The sequence below is a fragment of the Pantherophis guttatus genome, chromosome 3, assembly GCF_059756535.1.
Source record: "Pantherophis guttatus breed Tessera chromosome 3, ASM5975653v1, whole genome shotgun sequence".
Classification (NCBI taxonomy): Eukaryota; Metazoa; Chordata; class Lepidosauria; order Squamata; family Colubridae; genus Pantherophis; species Pantherophis guttatus.
The window spans coordinates 186,789,655-186,807,765 of record NC_142065.1 but is presented as its reverse complement, the minus strand read 5'-3'; the positions used below and the strand labels follow the sequence as shown (position 1 = coordinate 186,807,765).

Here is an 18,111-nt window from a genome sequence, read left to right as displayed (position 1 = left end):
GATGGAAGTGGTTGGAATATGATTTCGTAGTAAAAAGCAAGTCCATGTGTCATACTAATGAAAAAGTTCAGATTTTATGATGCTCACTATTTGGAGATGAACACGGTTTTTCTTTTTTTAAAAAATATTTTTTTATTAAACTTATTTTTTGCTATCTTGCTGTCATGCAAATCCAGAATCAGCAAGATGGGCAGAAAATAAATTTAATCAAGATATCTATCTATCTATCCATCCATCCATCCATCCATCCATCCATCCATCCATCATCTCATCCCACCTTTATTTTCATAGATAAGTCTAGGCAGCAAACATATCTAATATTCCTTCTTTCTCCTCTTTTTCCCACAACAACCCTGTGAGGTAGGTTGGGCTGAGAATGGCTGGCCCAAAATCATCCAAGTAGCTTTCATGTCAAGTCACGACTAGAATTCATAGTCTCCTGGTTTCTAATGGTATCTTAGCCACTAGACCAAATACATACAGTATTAATTTGTAACTTAAACCATTCATTTTTTCCGTTCACTGAGAGAAAAGGCATGTTACTTTATCTTACAAATAACTTTGTAGGCTGAGATATAGTGAGTAGCTCAAGATCACCCACAGAGTTTATATGGCTGAGTAGTGACTTGAACCCGAGTCCATGTCTTCACTCAATTCTTTCTCTCTCACCAATGCCCAACACTGTAATTTAGCCATAATGGTTGGCTGCTAATGCTACAATTTACGTAACAAAAAAATCCTTTTATATGCAGTGTGTGGGTGATTTTAAACCCACCGCCCAAATCACAAAACAAGCATAGAATGTTTATAAAAATACTTCCATTGTGGAACCTAAGCAGGAAGCCCCCTTTTAAAGAGTACTTACAATTCAAATCTAATTAAACAACCATAACTCAAGAAGCAATGAATGAACTGGCTAATTGCAACAAGTGTTAATCAAATAAAGCTCAATCGGTAAAGCAGCATTTTGCATCCCAAGGTTTTATTTCCAGTTTAGAATTCTTTAACCAGCTTCATTCACGTTTGCTGAGGAGAGGGCCTCTTAAAGTCTTGAGTGAGCATCTCATCCAGCAAAAGTGTGAAACTAAGAAAAGCCTCCCTCACGGGAGTGGGGAGGGGGAGAGGGGGAAATTATGTTTTATGTTGTTGTTTTTAAGAAAAACTTTTTCCAAAACAGTAATCCAGAGAGAGAGAGAGAGAGAAATTACAAAAAGAAAAGGAAGGAAAGAATAAACACCCGAAAGAATCCCACGACGGTGGCTCCCCCCCCCCCACCCCCACCCCCCATAATCCCCCAGCTAGCGTTTAATTTGAACGCGAATAGTCAAGGCTCCCCATTAAGCGAAGAATCAGCGAGAGAAAAATCACCGAGTGGCTTGCTTTCTAGCCGGGCTGCCTCTTTCCGAAAGCGACGGAGATATAAGAGGGGGCTGGGAGGGGAAGCGAGAGCAGCTCTCCAGATGGCTGGAGAAAGTGTTTGTCTTGGGTTATTCGAGGGCGGTCTGGACTTTTAAAGGAAGCAGCCGTGGGGAGCGGCTCGGCTTGGGAGCAAGTGGCACGTCCACTGGATAAGGGGGGGGGGGCGGGGGGGAGGCAGGAAAAAGAAGGCAGCTTGTTGCCCGAGAGGAAAAGGGACCCGAGGATAGTTAACATATACTTGACCTCCCCCCCCCCCCACACACACACAAACCACCGTCCGCTCCGGTTTTTCCCTTTCCTCCCGACACAGATGTCTCCTAACTCTATCACCTCCCACTGCTTTAAGCCCTCCCTTCTGCACCTGGGTAGCTGAGCCAGGCCAGCTGCTTGCAGTCGGCTGTTTGACTTTAGAGGTGGCTGTAGTAGAAGAGGAGGAGGAGGAGGGGAGCGAGTGGGGGGGGGAGAGAGAGAGAAGAGACCCAGGCGCACTCACTCACCCACGCACCCACCCACCCATACACGCGCGCACACGCACACACGCGGAGACAAACAAACAAGCGGCGGAGACGCTCCTGCAGGGCGGGTCTGCGCAGCCATTGCATGGAGCGGCTTGCCCAAGGCGGTCGGGCGCAAGGGAAGCCCGCCGATCTATGACTCGCCGCCTTCGCGAGAGGCAGCAAGCGGGCGCCTCGGCGTTGACAGCGCCGGACGAGCGGCTGCCGCTGGGACTTCGGCTCGCCTCGGCCCACACAAAAAGAGGATCTCCGGGGCGGTCGCCTGTCGGGACTCTCGGCTCTCCGCTTCCCCGCTTCCTTTTTTTTTTTTGCTTTTGCTTTTTTTTTTTTTTTGCTTGCTTGCGCCGGGGATGATTTTTTTGCAACCCAGGTGTGATCGCTCCTGGCTCTCGGCGCGGCCCCTCCAGTAAAGCTCCCCGCAGCCCAACCAAAGCTTGCCCGGGCCGGAGGAAGGACAGCTGGACTTTGGGCTTTTGTGTTTTGTTTCCCGTTTTTTCCCCCCCACTTTCCCGGCGTTTGGACTCGAGTGCGCGGTCGTGTGGACCGGGGTCCTCCGGATTGGTGGGGGGGGGGAGGGATTTTTTTTAAAAAAATAAAAAAAGAAGAAAGAAAGAAAGAAAGAAAAAAGCGAGGTTAGCCTTCTCCTCTTTCCTCGCTCGCCTTTCTCCGCCAGCCGGCCTGGGGCTGTCGGATCTTCCTCCAAGAAGGACGGGAACTTTTTATTTTCAGCTCTCTCGGCCTGTGGCGGATGGTTGGAGTCTCCAGTCCTTTTCGGTGTAAGTATCTCCGCCGCCGCCGCCGCCGCATCCCCGGCAAAGCGTTTATCGTTGATAGGAGAGATGAGCAGCGCTGTTAGAGCCTGGAGCTGCGTTGGAGGACCGGATTGTGGGGGCAGGAGGGGGGAACCCTGAGCCTCTTCTCCACCCCTGCGCCGCTGGTTAAACTAAGCGGGCTCCAGGGGCAGCCTTGCAGCCTCTCCGATGGAGGCTTCTCTTCGCCCGCCGAGAGGAGGGTTGCTTGGCGAAAAGCAGCGGCGTCGGTTCTTGCCTTCTGGCCCGATCGACGTTTTTCTCAAAGCAACCCAGCGCAGGAGAGAAAAGTTTTCGCCCTCCGTTTTAAGTTCCGCCTTGCCGTCTAGATCCGGGGCGGCAAGCGGCGTGTTTCATCCAAGGCGTAAAATCTGAGCTAATAGGAAATAGACAGGGTTGTTTTTTTTTTCTTTTCTTCCCCCTGTCTCTTTTTTCCCCGAGGAAAAAAGTAACAGCAGCGCCTCTGAGCATGTACCGAATGATTTCGTTGAACGCCGAATAATAATCAGAGCCGTGCAGTTAGGCGGGTTGGGGAGGGCTAACTGCTAAAATATAACGCTGATTTCTTTCCTATAAATGTGCTGTCCCCGTGGGAAGTTGTTCCTTGCTGGGTACGAGTTGGTGCGGTGCAAGGTTGTTTGATAGATTTAAACACCCGTAGTGATGGCTTTGCTATAAAGGTAATCATCAGGATATCTATATAGGGTCAAGCACGTTCTGCACCGAACACAATGTAGAAATGGGATCAAAAGGCACCCTTTATTTGCTTTTTTGCAGAAATGCATTTCAGGTAAGATGCACTGACTAGGCATTGCTTTTTCAAATCCGAAACTTTTATAAGTGTCACTACAATACATGTCAATATGTGGAAGGAGAAATGCACAAAACTGTGCACTAACCGTAAGAAAACGGGAAATTGAAAGTTCTAATTAAATTACTTTCGGAGATACTGGTTTTATGAAAAGGGGTCTGTGACAGGATGCAGTTTTCTAAATGTATTGCATGTGCCTAACTAGACATGTTTACTTATAAGTAGGAGTCACTGAGTTCAGTGGTCCTTCCAGGTAAGTGTATATCATTTAGGACAGATAGTTTATAAATCACTGATATGTTTTCTTTAAAATTATCACTATTCAAAAATCATAGAGGATATACAACTGATCACTAACCATTTTCATTGATTTGAAGTTTTATTCACTTTACGGTTAGGAGAGGCTGGTCAGGAAATCTCTTCAAATTATACTGGATTTAAATTAGCACATATGAGCCAGGTTTTCTTCTATTCTTTAGATGTAAGTGGAGTGTTAATTTATCCTTGGACCAGATAGGTGACTATCATCTGCTGAATTACACCTTTGAACTACTTTTTTTTTGACAGCACATCTGGAAATAATAGGGTAGTGCAATTGTGTGTATGTTACTTGGAAACAAGTCCCATTGCACTGAACAGGACTTACTCCTAGGTAAATGCATAAATATGCAGCCTTAGATTCGCTTTAGATTTTATATTGCATTTTATTAAAAAAAAAAGTGGGAGATTTCCTAAGATATATAACAAACTGGCCCGCCTCCTTGATGGATGACTTCTAAGTCTTGGAATGCAAAAATTCATGTACTTAATGTATCTCTGACCCCTTTAACTTTTAACATTGCTTCTCCTAATTAATCTGTTCAGGTCCCAGACTTAAATGGCTGTCTACAGCTGCTGAAAATTGATTTATTCCCTGATGGTGGTCCGAGTTGCTGACCAAATCATAATTTTTTCCCTTTCAGTTCTAGACAGATTTTTATCTATTTTGTTTAATGAATGCATAGTTTTAAAATAAACTCAAAATACCTTAATAGCAATTTCAGAATTTTATCACTTGAATATTTGTGTCATGTATTTCAAATACTCCTCAAATTAATACCTTTTTTAAACATGATGGCAATATTTGTTGAGAAAGATGTTCCTCATGCTGATCTGAAGGACTCTGTACTTAGTTTTTATTCAGCTAATTAATGATTAGAGAGACTGTAGAAAATAAATACCACCGATGGTATTCTTATACTAGATTTAAGGGTTGAATCATAATCGATAAATGATGAAAGCTATTGCTTTTTTGACAGACGCTGGAAAGATTAGTTTAAATAATTCTGGAATGATTTCCTGCGTAAAGCTAACAGACATGATCTTCTGTAACTACATTTTAAAAAGAAATTGTTTTCCAAAGACTCTTTTCTAGAAACCCAAGCTGAATATTTTTCTTTACTCAGAAGCACATGCCAATAACCAGTCATTAAATTAATGGCAGGAGATGGGGAGATAGGTGGCTTCTTCAGGCCTCACCAATGATGAAATGTCATTATATTCACAAGTATTTTCTTTAAAGTATTGGTATGAAACTTTTCAAGACGGCATATCAAATTTCATTGTGCATGATGAATCAGCTTGGTCAACTCTACCTCTCCCTTTCTAACTCCAGTACTGTACTGTGTAACGTTATAAATATAGTTTATTGTTTAGCTTGGAAAGCTTATAGCAGCAACTGATTGGGAAATCAAATCTTCATTCACATACAAATGAGAAATGCTTCACTTTCGAAATCTTGTGAATGAACCAATAGACAAGTAATAATTCTATTTTGCAGTGGAATGTAGTTAATGATATCCGGCCATTTCATTCTAGTATCTGCTGCTAATTCAGCTTGTTTTTCTTCAAAGGTATCCATCATTTCAGTGATTTATTTTATTTTTTATTTTATTTCATTTTTGTAATAGCATTTTCCCATTCCCATTGTTAAGCTACTTACTGCCGATGACCCCCCACTAAAGGACCACAAGTATACCTTTGACTGTATCAATTTGTCATCATGTTTCTGCAGCACATCATATCTTATGCTGACAAGTACTGTTTGTTGCATGGAAAAGGAAGCAGGAAGCTCAGGACACCTGAAATAGTGGTCAATGGCCAGCAAGCTTAAGGAATTCTCCTCTGTCAACTCCTATTTCTCACTGTTTTGAAATGGAACTCAGCTGACAGCCACTGAAAGGAGAACCACTGAGCTTCTGTGGAGCATTTCTTTAGCAGGCATTCTGAAAGTAGTTTGCATTGCAGACAGGGAAGCATTCTTGAAATTGGGGTTTGTTCATAACTTCAACATCATTTACTGCAGTCCCAGTGCTGTTAAATATTAGATAATTCCAAAGGATTTATAATTGGTAATCAGTGTGCCAATATGAACCTTTTTTTAAAAAAAAAACAAATATTTTCCAATGCCCCCATTAAGTTCAGTTTGGAACTATTCAACAGAAATAAAATAATAATCTGTTGTTCGATAAAGGTGATTTGTTCTGAATTGGCTCTGTCTAGAAGAAGTTTTTAAAAACGGTCTTTTTCTCAGAGCTCTGACTAAGGAAGGGATCGTTATGGGAGTTTTACTATCACATAAAAAGGAATATTACTATTAGAATATAAATGGACCATCTTTCATGGAAGAATGGACTCCAGTGTGATTTTTTTTTTAAATCTCCACATTCCTTTTAACATGCTGAGCACTGAATGATCTCACTAGACAAAAGCCTTCCAATACATGGCATAATTACTTTTTCACATGAATTCATACATTGTTAAATACAGCATTTGATTTTTTAAAAAATTGAACAATTATATTATAATTCAAGCTTGCTTTTATTTAAGGTTATAGGGGAATAAAAGTAGCAGTGAATAAGACCAGTATTTACAAATAAGAATAGTTAAAAGATTAATGGTTGTGTAAAGAGAGACTTTGATTTAGAATTTATTAGCTTAATCTGATAGACATCAACATCCATCTTCATTATTTTTTTTTAACCTTTCTTGATAAGAAAGTTCTCAAATGATGTTTGAAGAGCAGTGAATGTTTTTATTAAAGTAAGCATTGCCTCGGCATAATGGAAGTAATTGTGAGTGATAAGAAGAGAGTAGAGCTCTGTATGTTGTCTAAACAGAAATAGATACTTTTGGTCTATTTCTAGAGCCCAGTTTTGCATGAAAAGGATCACCTGTTCACACTAATTAAAGACTGAGAAGAGGAAAGAAAGAAAGAAAGAAAAAGAAAGAAAGAAAGAAAGAAAGAAAGAAAGAAAGAAAGAAAGAAAGAAAGATTGAGATGTTTCCTTGCAATGAAATTTAATTATATTATTATGAAGTAGTGGTGTATAAACAGGACGGTCCTAATTTTGAAAGGAAGTAAATGCTATGTGGTTGCCATGGACTTGTAGTATGCATCAGAGATGGATGAGCTGGGGATGCTAAATTTACATTAAGCATGAATTTTAGTAGCAAATAATAACATTCCTCATTTTAATACAAGAGATGTAGGATAGTGCACAGAAATTCACTAAAATGGAAGAGGAATATTTTAATCCAAGTATGCATTTTCTATGCATTCTATTTAACCTGATTGTGTGGATACACATGATCACTAATCTTAGAGGACTAAAATATATACACTGTGCCATAAAAAAAGATCTTAGGAATTTCTACCACATCTGCTTATAGTAATTATGACCATAATTAACATAAGAATTACAAGCGAAGTGATGATGAGCTGAGCAATGAGGTATTATGGCATAATAGTCATATGTCGGTATTCTCACATTATTGCACACTAGAATTCACATATTTAATGCAAGAAAAGATGTTAGATTTCGAAGCATTAAGCAGCTAAAAAGGCCTCTCTGCCTAAGGCAGATGGACCTTTTTGATTTACAGGAAGGTAACCATTATTAAGAGAGAATCAGTTGAAATTAAGATTTATAGCCCCAAGCTTGAACTTTCAGACAGCTTTGATTATGAATGGTTCATCTCTTACACATTTTCATTCTGACCATCAAGTATATCATATATATTGCTTCCTTTTTTGTAAAAAAAAAAAAAAAGTAATGGAATGTGTTAATAGATTTTTTTATCAAAAAATAAGAATACCTTATAAGGGCAGTGTATGTTGTAGGTCTGGAAAATAAGTACAGGGAATTTTGAACTAAATAGTTGGACAGAATTCTTTATTGGAAGATGTGTTGTAGACCTGGGGCCAAATTCACTATTTCCCATAATGACTGCACAACTTGTGCTTTTATTTTCTAAGATATAATGTAGGATAAAGTTCAGATTGATTTTAAATTAGCAGACCAGTGCTGTGAATATTGACTTGGAATTAACGTTTTCTTAAACCGTGATCATCTTAATTTGATTTCCTGAATAAATTACAATTATCTGGATATACGTAATTCACTAAACCATTGCAAATCATAATATGCTAAACCAAAAACAAGCTCACAAATGAGTATGTAAATCCAGCCACGGCATTCTGTAGAGTTTACTCTGTAGGACTGCAGCCTAACCATATTTGCAGTCCTACATCTAAAATTGCTACTACGAAATGATCTATTTGCAGTGAGCATACTTCCTTTTTTTGTGAATATGTATCTATTTTTCTTTGAATCTAGTGGCCCAAAACATGAATATGAAGAGAAAGGGATAACAAGAAGTGGGAATGTTGTGTCTTTCAAATATGTGAAAATGAACACATATCAGTTTAAACCAATATAATTTGTTATTTTTCACAATGTATATATTAAACTGATTTGTTGAAACAAAATTATGTTGCAACTACTGGTACTTGGTTCTAGTAAATTATATTGATGATCAAGCTAATAGAACTGTCTCTTAAGGGTGTTTAAATAGAAATAAATGTAAGTATAAGCTTTATAGGAAAGAAAAGTACATGTCTCATCAATATCTTAATGATGCTATGAAAAAATTACATTATTAGTTTGATTGATTTATGTGTCATCAAGTCAATGTTGACTCTTATTAGATTATTATTAGTTTACTCAGAGGATTTATGATAAATCACCTTTATGTATGATACACGTTTCCATATAAATGAATCACTCTTTTGATGTTAAGTGCTGGATTGGACCTTTTATCCACTTACTTAAGTAGAAAAGGAGTCCTGTGCTAAAAAGATTTTGGATGAGATAGTAGGGTACTTGTCTTTTGTTTTGCAGTTATTCCAAATAAATTAAGCATCATATTATGGCAATGATCGCTCATTTCTACTTGTTGAGAGGTGCATTTTAGATCAGGTCAGACATCAGTCTAGGCTTACATGCTGTGTCTGGTTTTGACAAACAGATGCTTCATGGAAGATTGCAAGCTGGGACAAATAATTGGGGGAAAAACATTTGCCTCTATTTGCCTCTATTTGATATCTAGAAGAATGCTTCTTCAGAATATATCAGTAGTAGTTATGGCAAATAATTAATAACACTTGATACTGTCTCCAAGAGCTTGTAGAATATGTTGGTTGATTATCCTATTTGATATACAGTGGATTTTTTTTCCTACTTGGCTTTATTTTGATTTCATATAAAAATTGCATTTCTGTTTTTTACATCAGTCAGGAGAGGTCTCAATCTCTTAACCATCTCATTTGTCATTCTTCGGTACTCCTGTGTGAAGAAAGAATAATAACTTGTCCAATACAGTTTCTTTTAAAAAATAAACATTGGCTTTGCCATTGGAAAGCAGTGGATTAGAAAAATGTCTTTCTTCTCTTTCATAAGCATATTAGATAGCAAAAGAAGAAATCCAAAAATGGTCAAAGACTGAATTCAATATGACTTGCTAATTTATCAGATTACATTACTCTGTTGTCTGTTTCACATAAATTAAAAGAAAGGGAAACCTTCTTAGTTGGCAGTTCAGGGAAGAGATTATAGATTGTATATCTCTTTTATTAACATGTTGAAGCCAATTAATTTGAGGTGAAATAAATGGCTCATTGGGTTGTCAGTTTAGGACATATAGTTCAGATCCTAATTTAAGGTAGGTCATATGGATGGCACCATTACCATTTTTGTTCCTCCCTTTGTAGCTATATTTAGGGGGAAGAAATTGGGGCGGGAAAGAAGGATGTAAAAATAAAATATAACTAAAGAGCAAATAAAATACAAGTCAAGTTTTCTGGTGGAACCAAAAGTTATTCTTATTAATTGGCATAATTAGCCACATTGTACCAAATGTTTTCCAATAATGATAATAAATATATTTTATTGTAAGATACATTTTTAATGGCATATAAAAATGAACCCAATTAATAAAATTTATTATCTAGATTTACTTTCTTGGCATGTCATATTTTAGTAAATAACTCCATCTTGGCACATTTCTTCATAAAACAAGAACATGTTTTTGCTAGCTCTACATTGAAAGAAGACAACTAAAACCATTCTACTTAGCTTTGATTACACCTTTGATTACCCATTACAGTGCGATATTATGCATTTTGCAAAATTAAACGGAAAAAAGCAAGTAGTCCATGAAATAGGCAGGTGGATTGACATGTATGAATGTTAATCATTAGAAAAGGAAAATTAAATTATTATTCAATGCTAAGGGAAACAGTTAATATCTTATATGAAAATGAACAAAAAATTGAATGTCAGCTTTCCTAATCTTGATTTTAAACCCTGGGGCAGATTGCTCATACAATCAGATTGGTTGGACTACAGTGATTGTACTCTAATGCAATAAAATTTAATGTTTTTGCAGTCCAAAACTGGAATGCCTGGATTGTCCTCTGTTAGGTGTTGAATTGAATTGAATACAGGATTGAATTCCCCATGGAGCTATGAAAAATTGGGTAACCTTGGACCACTCACCGCCTTTCAGCCAATGCAGCATTACAGGATGGTTATGAGCATAAAACACGGTCCATAGAAGAGTGGTGCACACTACCCTGAGTCCCTTTGAGGAAACTTAGATTATAAATACAATAAATCAATTTGCCTGTGCATCCATTTTTTACTTCATATCTTCTGGGGCATGACACCCAGCTCAGAAAGAGCATTGCCTAGCATTCAACTTAGTCCTGTTCAGAGAGGGAGAGAGAGAGAGAGAGAGAGAGAGAGAAAGAGAGATGCTTATGAAGTGAATGTTAACTTAAGGGGAGGGAAAAAATGGAGATCTGGAAACTGCTTGCAGCTCTCCTTTCTTAGCAGGTGTGTGTGTGTGTGTATCAAAGTTGGTCTTTCTACTTCCAAAAGGAGTTGCCCCTCTCAGTCATAGGCCAAAGCCTTTCTCTCCCCCTCTGTTTATTTTTCCTGCCTCCATCTGGATCAGGCTGATATTGTAATCACCCTGATGCACATTGCCTCTCTCTCTCTCTCCCCCTACTCTCCCCCCTTTTCTCTCACACACAATGTGCCATCCTGACAAGGCTTTTACTTCAGATAAGCTGCAATGTGTGTTTAATGAATACAAAGCCCTCGCTGCGCTGCTGTCTCGGTTCCTGCCCGTGTGCTCCTCAGCCAGAAGGTAATCTCCAAGCAGAGGGAGGGAGGGAGAGAGGGAGGGGGGAGTACCATCGGTTCTGCCTCTTCTGCAACAGCCCTCTCCGGGGTTTTTTCCCCCGAAATGATGCTAAAGTTGATAACAGGCTCCAAGTGAAGATGTAACCTCTTATCTTGCTTCTCCTCTTAGCTGGTACAGAATTTACATTTAAAGATTAGCCTGGAGTGAGATGAGAAGAGGGATCTATCTACCTGTGTATGTTGGGGAGAGGTGTGATATACACCCTGTCCCTCCCCCCCCCCCCGTTTATTCAACTGGACTTGCAAAGGTGGGATTATTTTCCCCACCTTTCCTCACTCCACTCTGTTTATGTTTAATTGTTCAACCTGATTGGATTTAGTTTTTGTTTTTAAAGAACACGATAAAGAAACAGTGGCTTTTGGGTGGGTAGGGGAAAAGGTACATTGACGAGCTTTTTACAGGCTGAGGTGGGAATTAAAAATGAACCTCGTAAAAGTACAGTTCATTCTTTTATTGAATGAGAATGGGGGAAAGAAGCTGGGTTATTTGTGCAAGATTTGGCCAGGGTGTGAGGATTTTGGGATTGATGATTTTTTTTGAAGAGATAAGGTTTATGTCTGCTCATCTCTTCTCATCCATCTTTACTAAAGTTCTTCCATTCATGTTCTGTATGACGGGTTCGGGATGAATAAGTGCATGAATAAGAAGTCCCAAGCAGACTAACTTAGAAGTACGTTTAGACAGATCAGTGAGGTTTACTCTTTTGTAATAGTTCAAATGGTTTTTTAACTATTGTGTCCTTGTAGTAGGATGTCTGATTTGGATTTTATACCTGGATGTGTGAATAATTTCTGTCAAAAGAGTGATACTGCAGTTTAAAGAAAGAAAATTTGTGTTTAATGTTAGAATCTTTGATTTTAGATGACATGGCTCACATTTTCCCATGTAAGATTTTTTTTTTAAATGGTATTATGCTCAGTAGTCTGCAAAACTGGGGGGGGGGAAGAGAAATAATATAACTGAGAAAATATTGTAAATTTGTAATTAATATTTTAAAAACTTTTTACTACTGTAAATATTTAAACTAAAAAATGAAGTGAACTACAAATCGGCCCAGAAAATTGTTGTTTGTAAATAAGCTCCTTAAAAACCAAATATGTCTTAACTCGGAGGGGATTAACCTTTTTGCTACAGTGCTTGGTCAGGTGTATGCATAGCTAGTTAAAGAAACATGATCCAATAGCTGCAAGCCTAATTAAAATCTGTTTAAAGCTGAAAGGGGTGGGAAGTCATGGATCCATGTTGACAACAGAAGATCAATGGGATGAGACAATAGAGTCCCATTACTTTACTTGCATTGACTGAATATATTGACATTTCAGGTTTACGAGTGCCTCAGTAAGCAAGCATGATGGAACACAAGTTCACAAACCAGAAGGCAGGAGTGCCACATATATTATAGTATGTTGTGTCTGCCTTAAGGTCTCCTTATCATTGAAGCAGAATAGCAATGGATAATTGCAGAAGACATGGGAAGGTTTAGATCTCTATCAGTTACATAAAGCAACTCTTAGGAACTTCTTTAATTGACCCAAAAATATATAGTATTTCTGGGTTTGCATTTTCACATGTTGTGTCAAGCACTAGTTGGTTTACCATTTTTCTGTGAGAATTGGCAAATGTTGGCAAATGTGGCAAAACCTATTCATTCGGAATCCACCATTCCACTGGATTCGTAGATTTAAATTATACCATTCATTTATCATCTCTCTTTCTCTGAATCCATGACAGAGAAACAATTTCTGATATAATTGTTGTGATTTTTTTTTTGCTGGTATCTTGGATTATCAAGTCCACTGCCTGCGTGTACTGATATATTTTGAAGACTAGTTAGATATGAAACATATTAGAACCTTTATTATCTCAAATTCTTTGAGACACTATAAAATAGAACCAGTAGTACAATAAAACTCATCAGTGCTAGGCAAGCCTGGAAATGAAAATTAATTTAAAGCAGACAAAGAACTAATATGACAAGAATCACCAGTGATTTAACTCCTTTTTAAAAATGTCAATGAAAATATAGGATGAATTCAAATAGTACTATAATAATACAACAGTTGTGGCCATGAAGTGAACTCCTGATGTTTCTCTGAAATGATGTAGAGAAAATGAATCCTTCATAACATTTTCGTGAAAATTTTAGGTTTCCGTTTGATCAGCAGGTGCTGCTGAGATGAAAGCCACGTGTAAATTTTCAGAAGGCCATAAGTGTCAATTCAGAAAAGGAAAGTGATAAGAGAAAATGCAATCAGTTTTCCTGTTTTCAATTTGTGCAGGATTTGAAGAGCTGTTTTGTTAAACTGCTACATCTGTTCCAATATGAATATTGAACTACTTTCACTAAAAATAACACCCTGTAATTTGCAAGCCACTGCAATCTTTTGTTAATGTGAGTGGGTTATTTGGGGGAAAAATTGGTTCTGAAAAACTGATTCTAGCTTAATGTGCACTTTTGCTTATTAGCAATTTTATCAGGAGCAGGAAAATAGTATTATGAAGCTAGGAATTTATTATCATAATGAGAAATAAATGTGTTTTCTTAAGTAAACATTTGTACGTTGTGTAGCACTTGTTAATTTTGGGGGGGAAAGTCACTTTGAAACCAGCCTTAGATTATTTTTTCTCTTTATTTTAACATGACATTTATCCATTTTCTACTATTCTCCCATTCTGCACAATAATACAGTGCCTGTTTCTTCTTAGACCAGCAAATCAAAATTTTAAGGTAATCAAGGGTATTTTAGCTAATAGGTCTTTCAGTGCAACTTTTTCCATATTTAAATAAAATGGCTAAATTATGCTTGAGTGTATTCATTAAAAAGCCTCTTCAGTCAGGTTGTTAATCAAGTTTTATGGAATGCACAGGATACAAATTTTAAAAGCATGTGTGTAATAAAAAATATAGAATAGGCAAGGGAAAGAGCTAAGCATTTGTGAAATCAGATTTTTTTTTAAAAAACCAATGAAGGAAAAATGCTAAGTGATGTTCAAAATGAGGTAAATTAGTATGAAAAAAGAGGTTAGTATGCTAAGGAATTTTTTGTAATTGCAATATGTACCCAAGTTTTAAATACATATTTTTCTTCAGATTTTTGATAATATTATAAATACAATCATTGGCCTACTAAAAATAATATAACATCAGAAGCTCAGTTGAATAAGTAACAATATGAATTACCTCAATGGAATAATCCACAAGTGAAAGGAAAGCCTTTGAAGAACCTTTACTTTTCTTCAGTTCTGTTCAGTAATCTGTGTGGACTGTTATACAATGAAAGAGAACATCTGAACGAAAAGTTAGCCTATGTTACAAAGCAATTCTTGTAGTAATTGCCATTATAGGCGAGACTCCATCTAGCGGATAAATTTGTTCTTCCAGTAGCAACAATGAAACTGGACCATTGTTATTTTAAATTATTGGTTAGCATCGGTTAGCATAGGTCATTCTCCATCGCATTTTAAAACCAGGAGTGTTAACCACCATCTGAGAAAGTAGTTTCACGGCCCACCTCAGTTATATAGGAACCTGTAGTTACCTCGATGGCTATAGGACGCTTCAATATCAGCCTGGCTGGATGTTAATATGCAATTTGCATAAGTACCAGTCATTACCACCAACCAGTTTCCCTTTGTGATTCACTTTAACTGAAGAGCTATAGGCTACATTGCTTGCCTGACTGATGATGACCGCACAGTCACCTCCCTAGGTGGTAGTTCAAATGTCATGTTTCAATTCGCTGGGTCAAAAGACTTTCCACAATGGACTGTCTGGCTGATGTTCTGTTTTCAGTGTAACATTTCCTGATTGGTCTTAGAGCAGCAGGATGCAAACTACTCTTTCATCATTTTATCACAACATGTTGTGTTAATACATGTAACAAGGTGGCATCAAGATGTTCATGTTGACACTTGCCATGATTTTTCCTCAATAATAAAAAAAAAACCTTACATCATTTATATCTGCTTTAATACCTCAGCTAAGTATTTGTTTTCCCCCTAAAACAATAATAACAAATGTTATTTGTTGTTCTCCATGATGAAAGGTTTGTATCCAAGAGTGGTACATTATGATATAAATAGAAAGCATGAATGATACATTTAAAATAAACCAGTTAAAAATGTAAAATAGCATAGTAAAAAAGATCTCTGCATTAGGGCCTGAGAAAATGCAGTTTAATGAACTGATTAAAAGCATATCTTCAGATGGGCCTTAACCAAAGACTGTTCTGACTATTGAATGACAGCATTCCAAAGAATTAAGATGATAGAATTGCTATATGGAAGAATGGATAGCAAGAGACAGAAATGTTTGTTCCAATATGATTTTTCTCTGATATTGAAATAGAGAAGCATGCAAAAATACTTCTGCAAAGGAAATTTGGGAAGAATGCTACACTAGATTAAGAAAGCATGCTTAAAGGGACTTCCAGGTAGAATTGTTTGTTAAAGCGATTAAGTCTCTCAGCTGCCAGAAATTTGATAGCATTGCCAGACATTTATGAACAATGGTGCCAGATTGTGGGTTTGTTCTTTAAACATAAATTAGTGCTGTTGCTGGGGGGAAAAGTGTGGCTATATTACAGAAAAACCTAAAAGGTAAATGTGTCAGCAGATTCAAAAGAGTAATAGAATTAGGATTCTAATTCTGGATTGTGGAGTTGTGGGAAGACTAATATATGACTGAAAAGATGCTTAACTTTATCATCTTTTACCTATCATTCCAACCTGACTTTATCAGGTTTTTAAGTATACTGTACAAAGCTGATTTGAAGTGACATACATACTTATCAGATATATACATCTCAGGTCAAAAAACATATTTCCAAATAAAAGGCCAATCTATTTTTCTTACTTCCCCTTTCTATAAACCTTAAATTTATTGCATTTATTAAAATCGTCTGGGAAACAGTAGTTGTACAACAGAGGAAAGTAATTCCATACACAATAATTTAGGCACAAATGGGCTTCTTATAGATAGAAGATACTGTACATACAATGGTATTGTTAGTAGATTGATCCATGAGCTAAGCAGTACAGCATTACCTACCTACAGCAGTAGCATTTAGGGCTGAACAGGTCTATTTCTTTGGTTGAATTTTTCATTCAAGTTGTGATTTTTAGTATAAAAAGACAGTTGAAAATATCTACAATTTTCATATGCTGTTTTTGTGCTGTTTACCCAGGCATTTATTTTCGATTGGCCACTCCATCACAAAATAGATGGAGATGTTTAGATGTTTAGATTTGCATATTAGTTTGGAGAAGCATGAATGAGTATGGTTTGATTTAGCATTTGAATCAAAATAATTTCTTCCCTCATTCCTAATATTGTTGTTTCCTCAATATATATTTCAAAGCTATTGTTAAGAGATTGTCATTGTCTTAATTGCGTTTCCTTTGTTTGAAAATCTAACATGGATCTTAAAGCATTATTCAAGATAGCAAAATCGGCCTGTGTGGAATTATATATCACCTCACTGTGTGAACAATATTTCTAAAGTTTTATTCTCCAATATATCTTCCTAATTATAAGGGGAAGCAGGTATTGCAATACATATTGGCAGATGTTAGTTGTCAAGTTTCACACTTGCATTTATGAGCCAAGGTTCAGTAACTTTGCTTCCCCATGGGACAATCGATGCTGCTCTTTGTGTTTTGAGGTTTTCCTATTCCATAATAAACACAATTGGGGCATATTGCACTAGTAGCATGCATGAATGTTTAAACAACATAAAGGAAGAATATTCATTTCAAACTGTTATCATTTTACAGGGTGGTCCAGGTTAAAATGACATTTGAATAGGAAACATTGGTGCGTTTATGATCCTCGAGGCCCATTATTAAGGAGAATAAATAAGATTAGTTAGATAGTCTGGCTTGGTATAAACTGGTTTCTTATATAGCGGCTGTTTTCAAGTGATGATCATTGAGGTGAGAATAAGGTGTTAAAATCAGTTTGTCAATCTTAGAGGTTATGTTTTATCCATATCCTTCTATTCTTATAAACATTATTTATGTGTATGCCCTTGGGATTTTTGAAGTTGAGAGCCTTGTGGAATGAGAAAAAGAAGAGCAACACAATGGAAATACTTATTGTTATCTCGCCTTCATTATTTTCATAAATAACTCAATGCTGCAAAAATACCGAACACTCCTTCCTCCTTCTTGGGGTAATACTTGGGATAATAATAATGTTACTAATGATTATGATGGTGAAAGATGGTCACAGTGATGTTTAAGGATTCTGTTTGTAGGTTACTTACTGGGAGGTGGATCAGTGACATGGATGAATAAGAGAAATCCTTATTCATCCATATGACTAGTGTATTTGTAGAATATGAAGTGGGGAGACTAAAAGTTTAGGCAATTGATACCAATTTTGCATTGATACACTTTCTATTCTAAATTGTGTGTGTGTGTGTGTGTGTGTGTGTGAGCGAGAGGGAGAGAGAGAGAGAGAGAGAGAGAGAGAGATCAGCTGCAGTAGTGGCAGCAATAGGCAAATAATGTTTGCAGCTGGGCAATTACAGAAGTCCCTAAGATCTGCGACTGTCAACCATGAACACAGATGCCTTCAAAGTTATGTTTTTCTTCTATGTGGAAATCACTGGCATGGAACAGATGCCTTCATTCTGAAGAAACTGGACACTGGATATAATTGATTCTGTCTTCTCTTTGTTCTCTAGGGATGGTCCCTCATCTATGATATTAGATAAGGGAGATGGAATAAAAAAGGGGAAATAAATATTTGTAGAGAGTTTTCATAGTGTGATATGAATTATCACACTTTGAAATTCTGATCTATTTGCAATGTATTTTCTTTTTTATATTTAAAGATGGATCACTTACCATATTTTTGTTCATTGTGTAAGGAGTTTTTTTTTAATTAGAGTTTCTTCTTGGCAAGTATTAAATCAACAAGATTGGAACGTGATGGTTTATCAACCACCTGACGCTTAGAGTG

General features: G+C 37.2%; 1 protein-coding gene across 4 annotated transcripts in view; it reads left to right on the top strand.

Annotated features, from left to right (window-relative positions):
• Positions 1–1,623: 1,623 nt before the first annotated feature.
• The window catches only part of RUNX1T1 (RUNX1 partner transcriptional co-repressor 1), a 149,513-nt gene continuing 133,025 nt past the window's right edge, over positions 1,624–18,111 (top strand). For 2 of the 4 annotated variants that reach the window (XM_034422427.3, XM_034422426.3), the window contains exon 1: positions 1,809–2,710. In XM_034422427.3, coding sequence (XP_034278318.1) covers positions 2,683–2,710 — 28 coding nt within the window. In that variant the 5' untranslated portion in view covers positions 1,809–2,682. Of the gene's footprint in view, positions 2,711–18,111 lie in introns of all 4 variants that reach the window. The other 2 variants (XM_034422429.3, XM_087891352.1) reach the window with 2 other exon arrangements.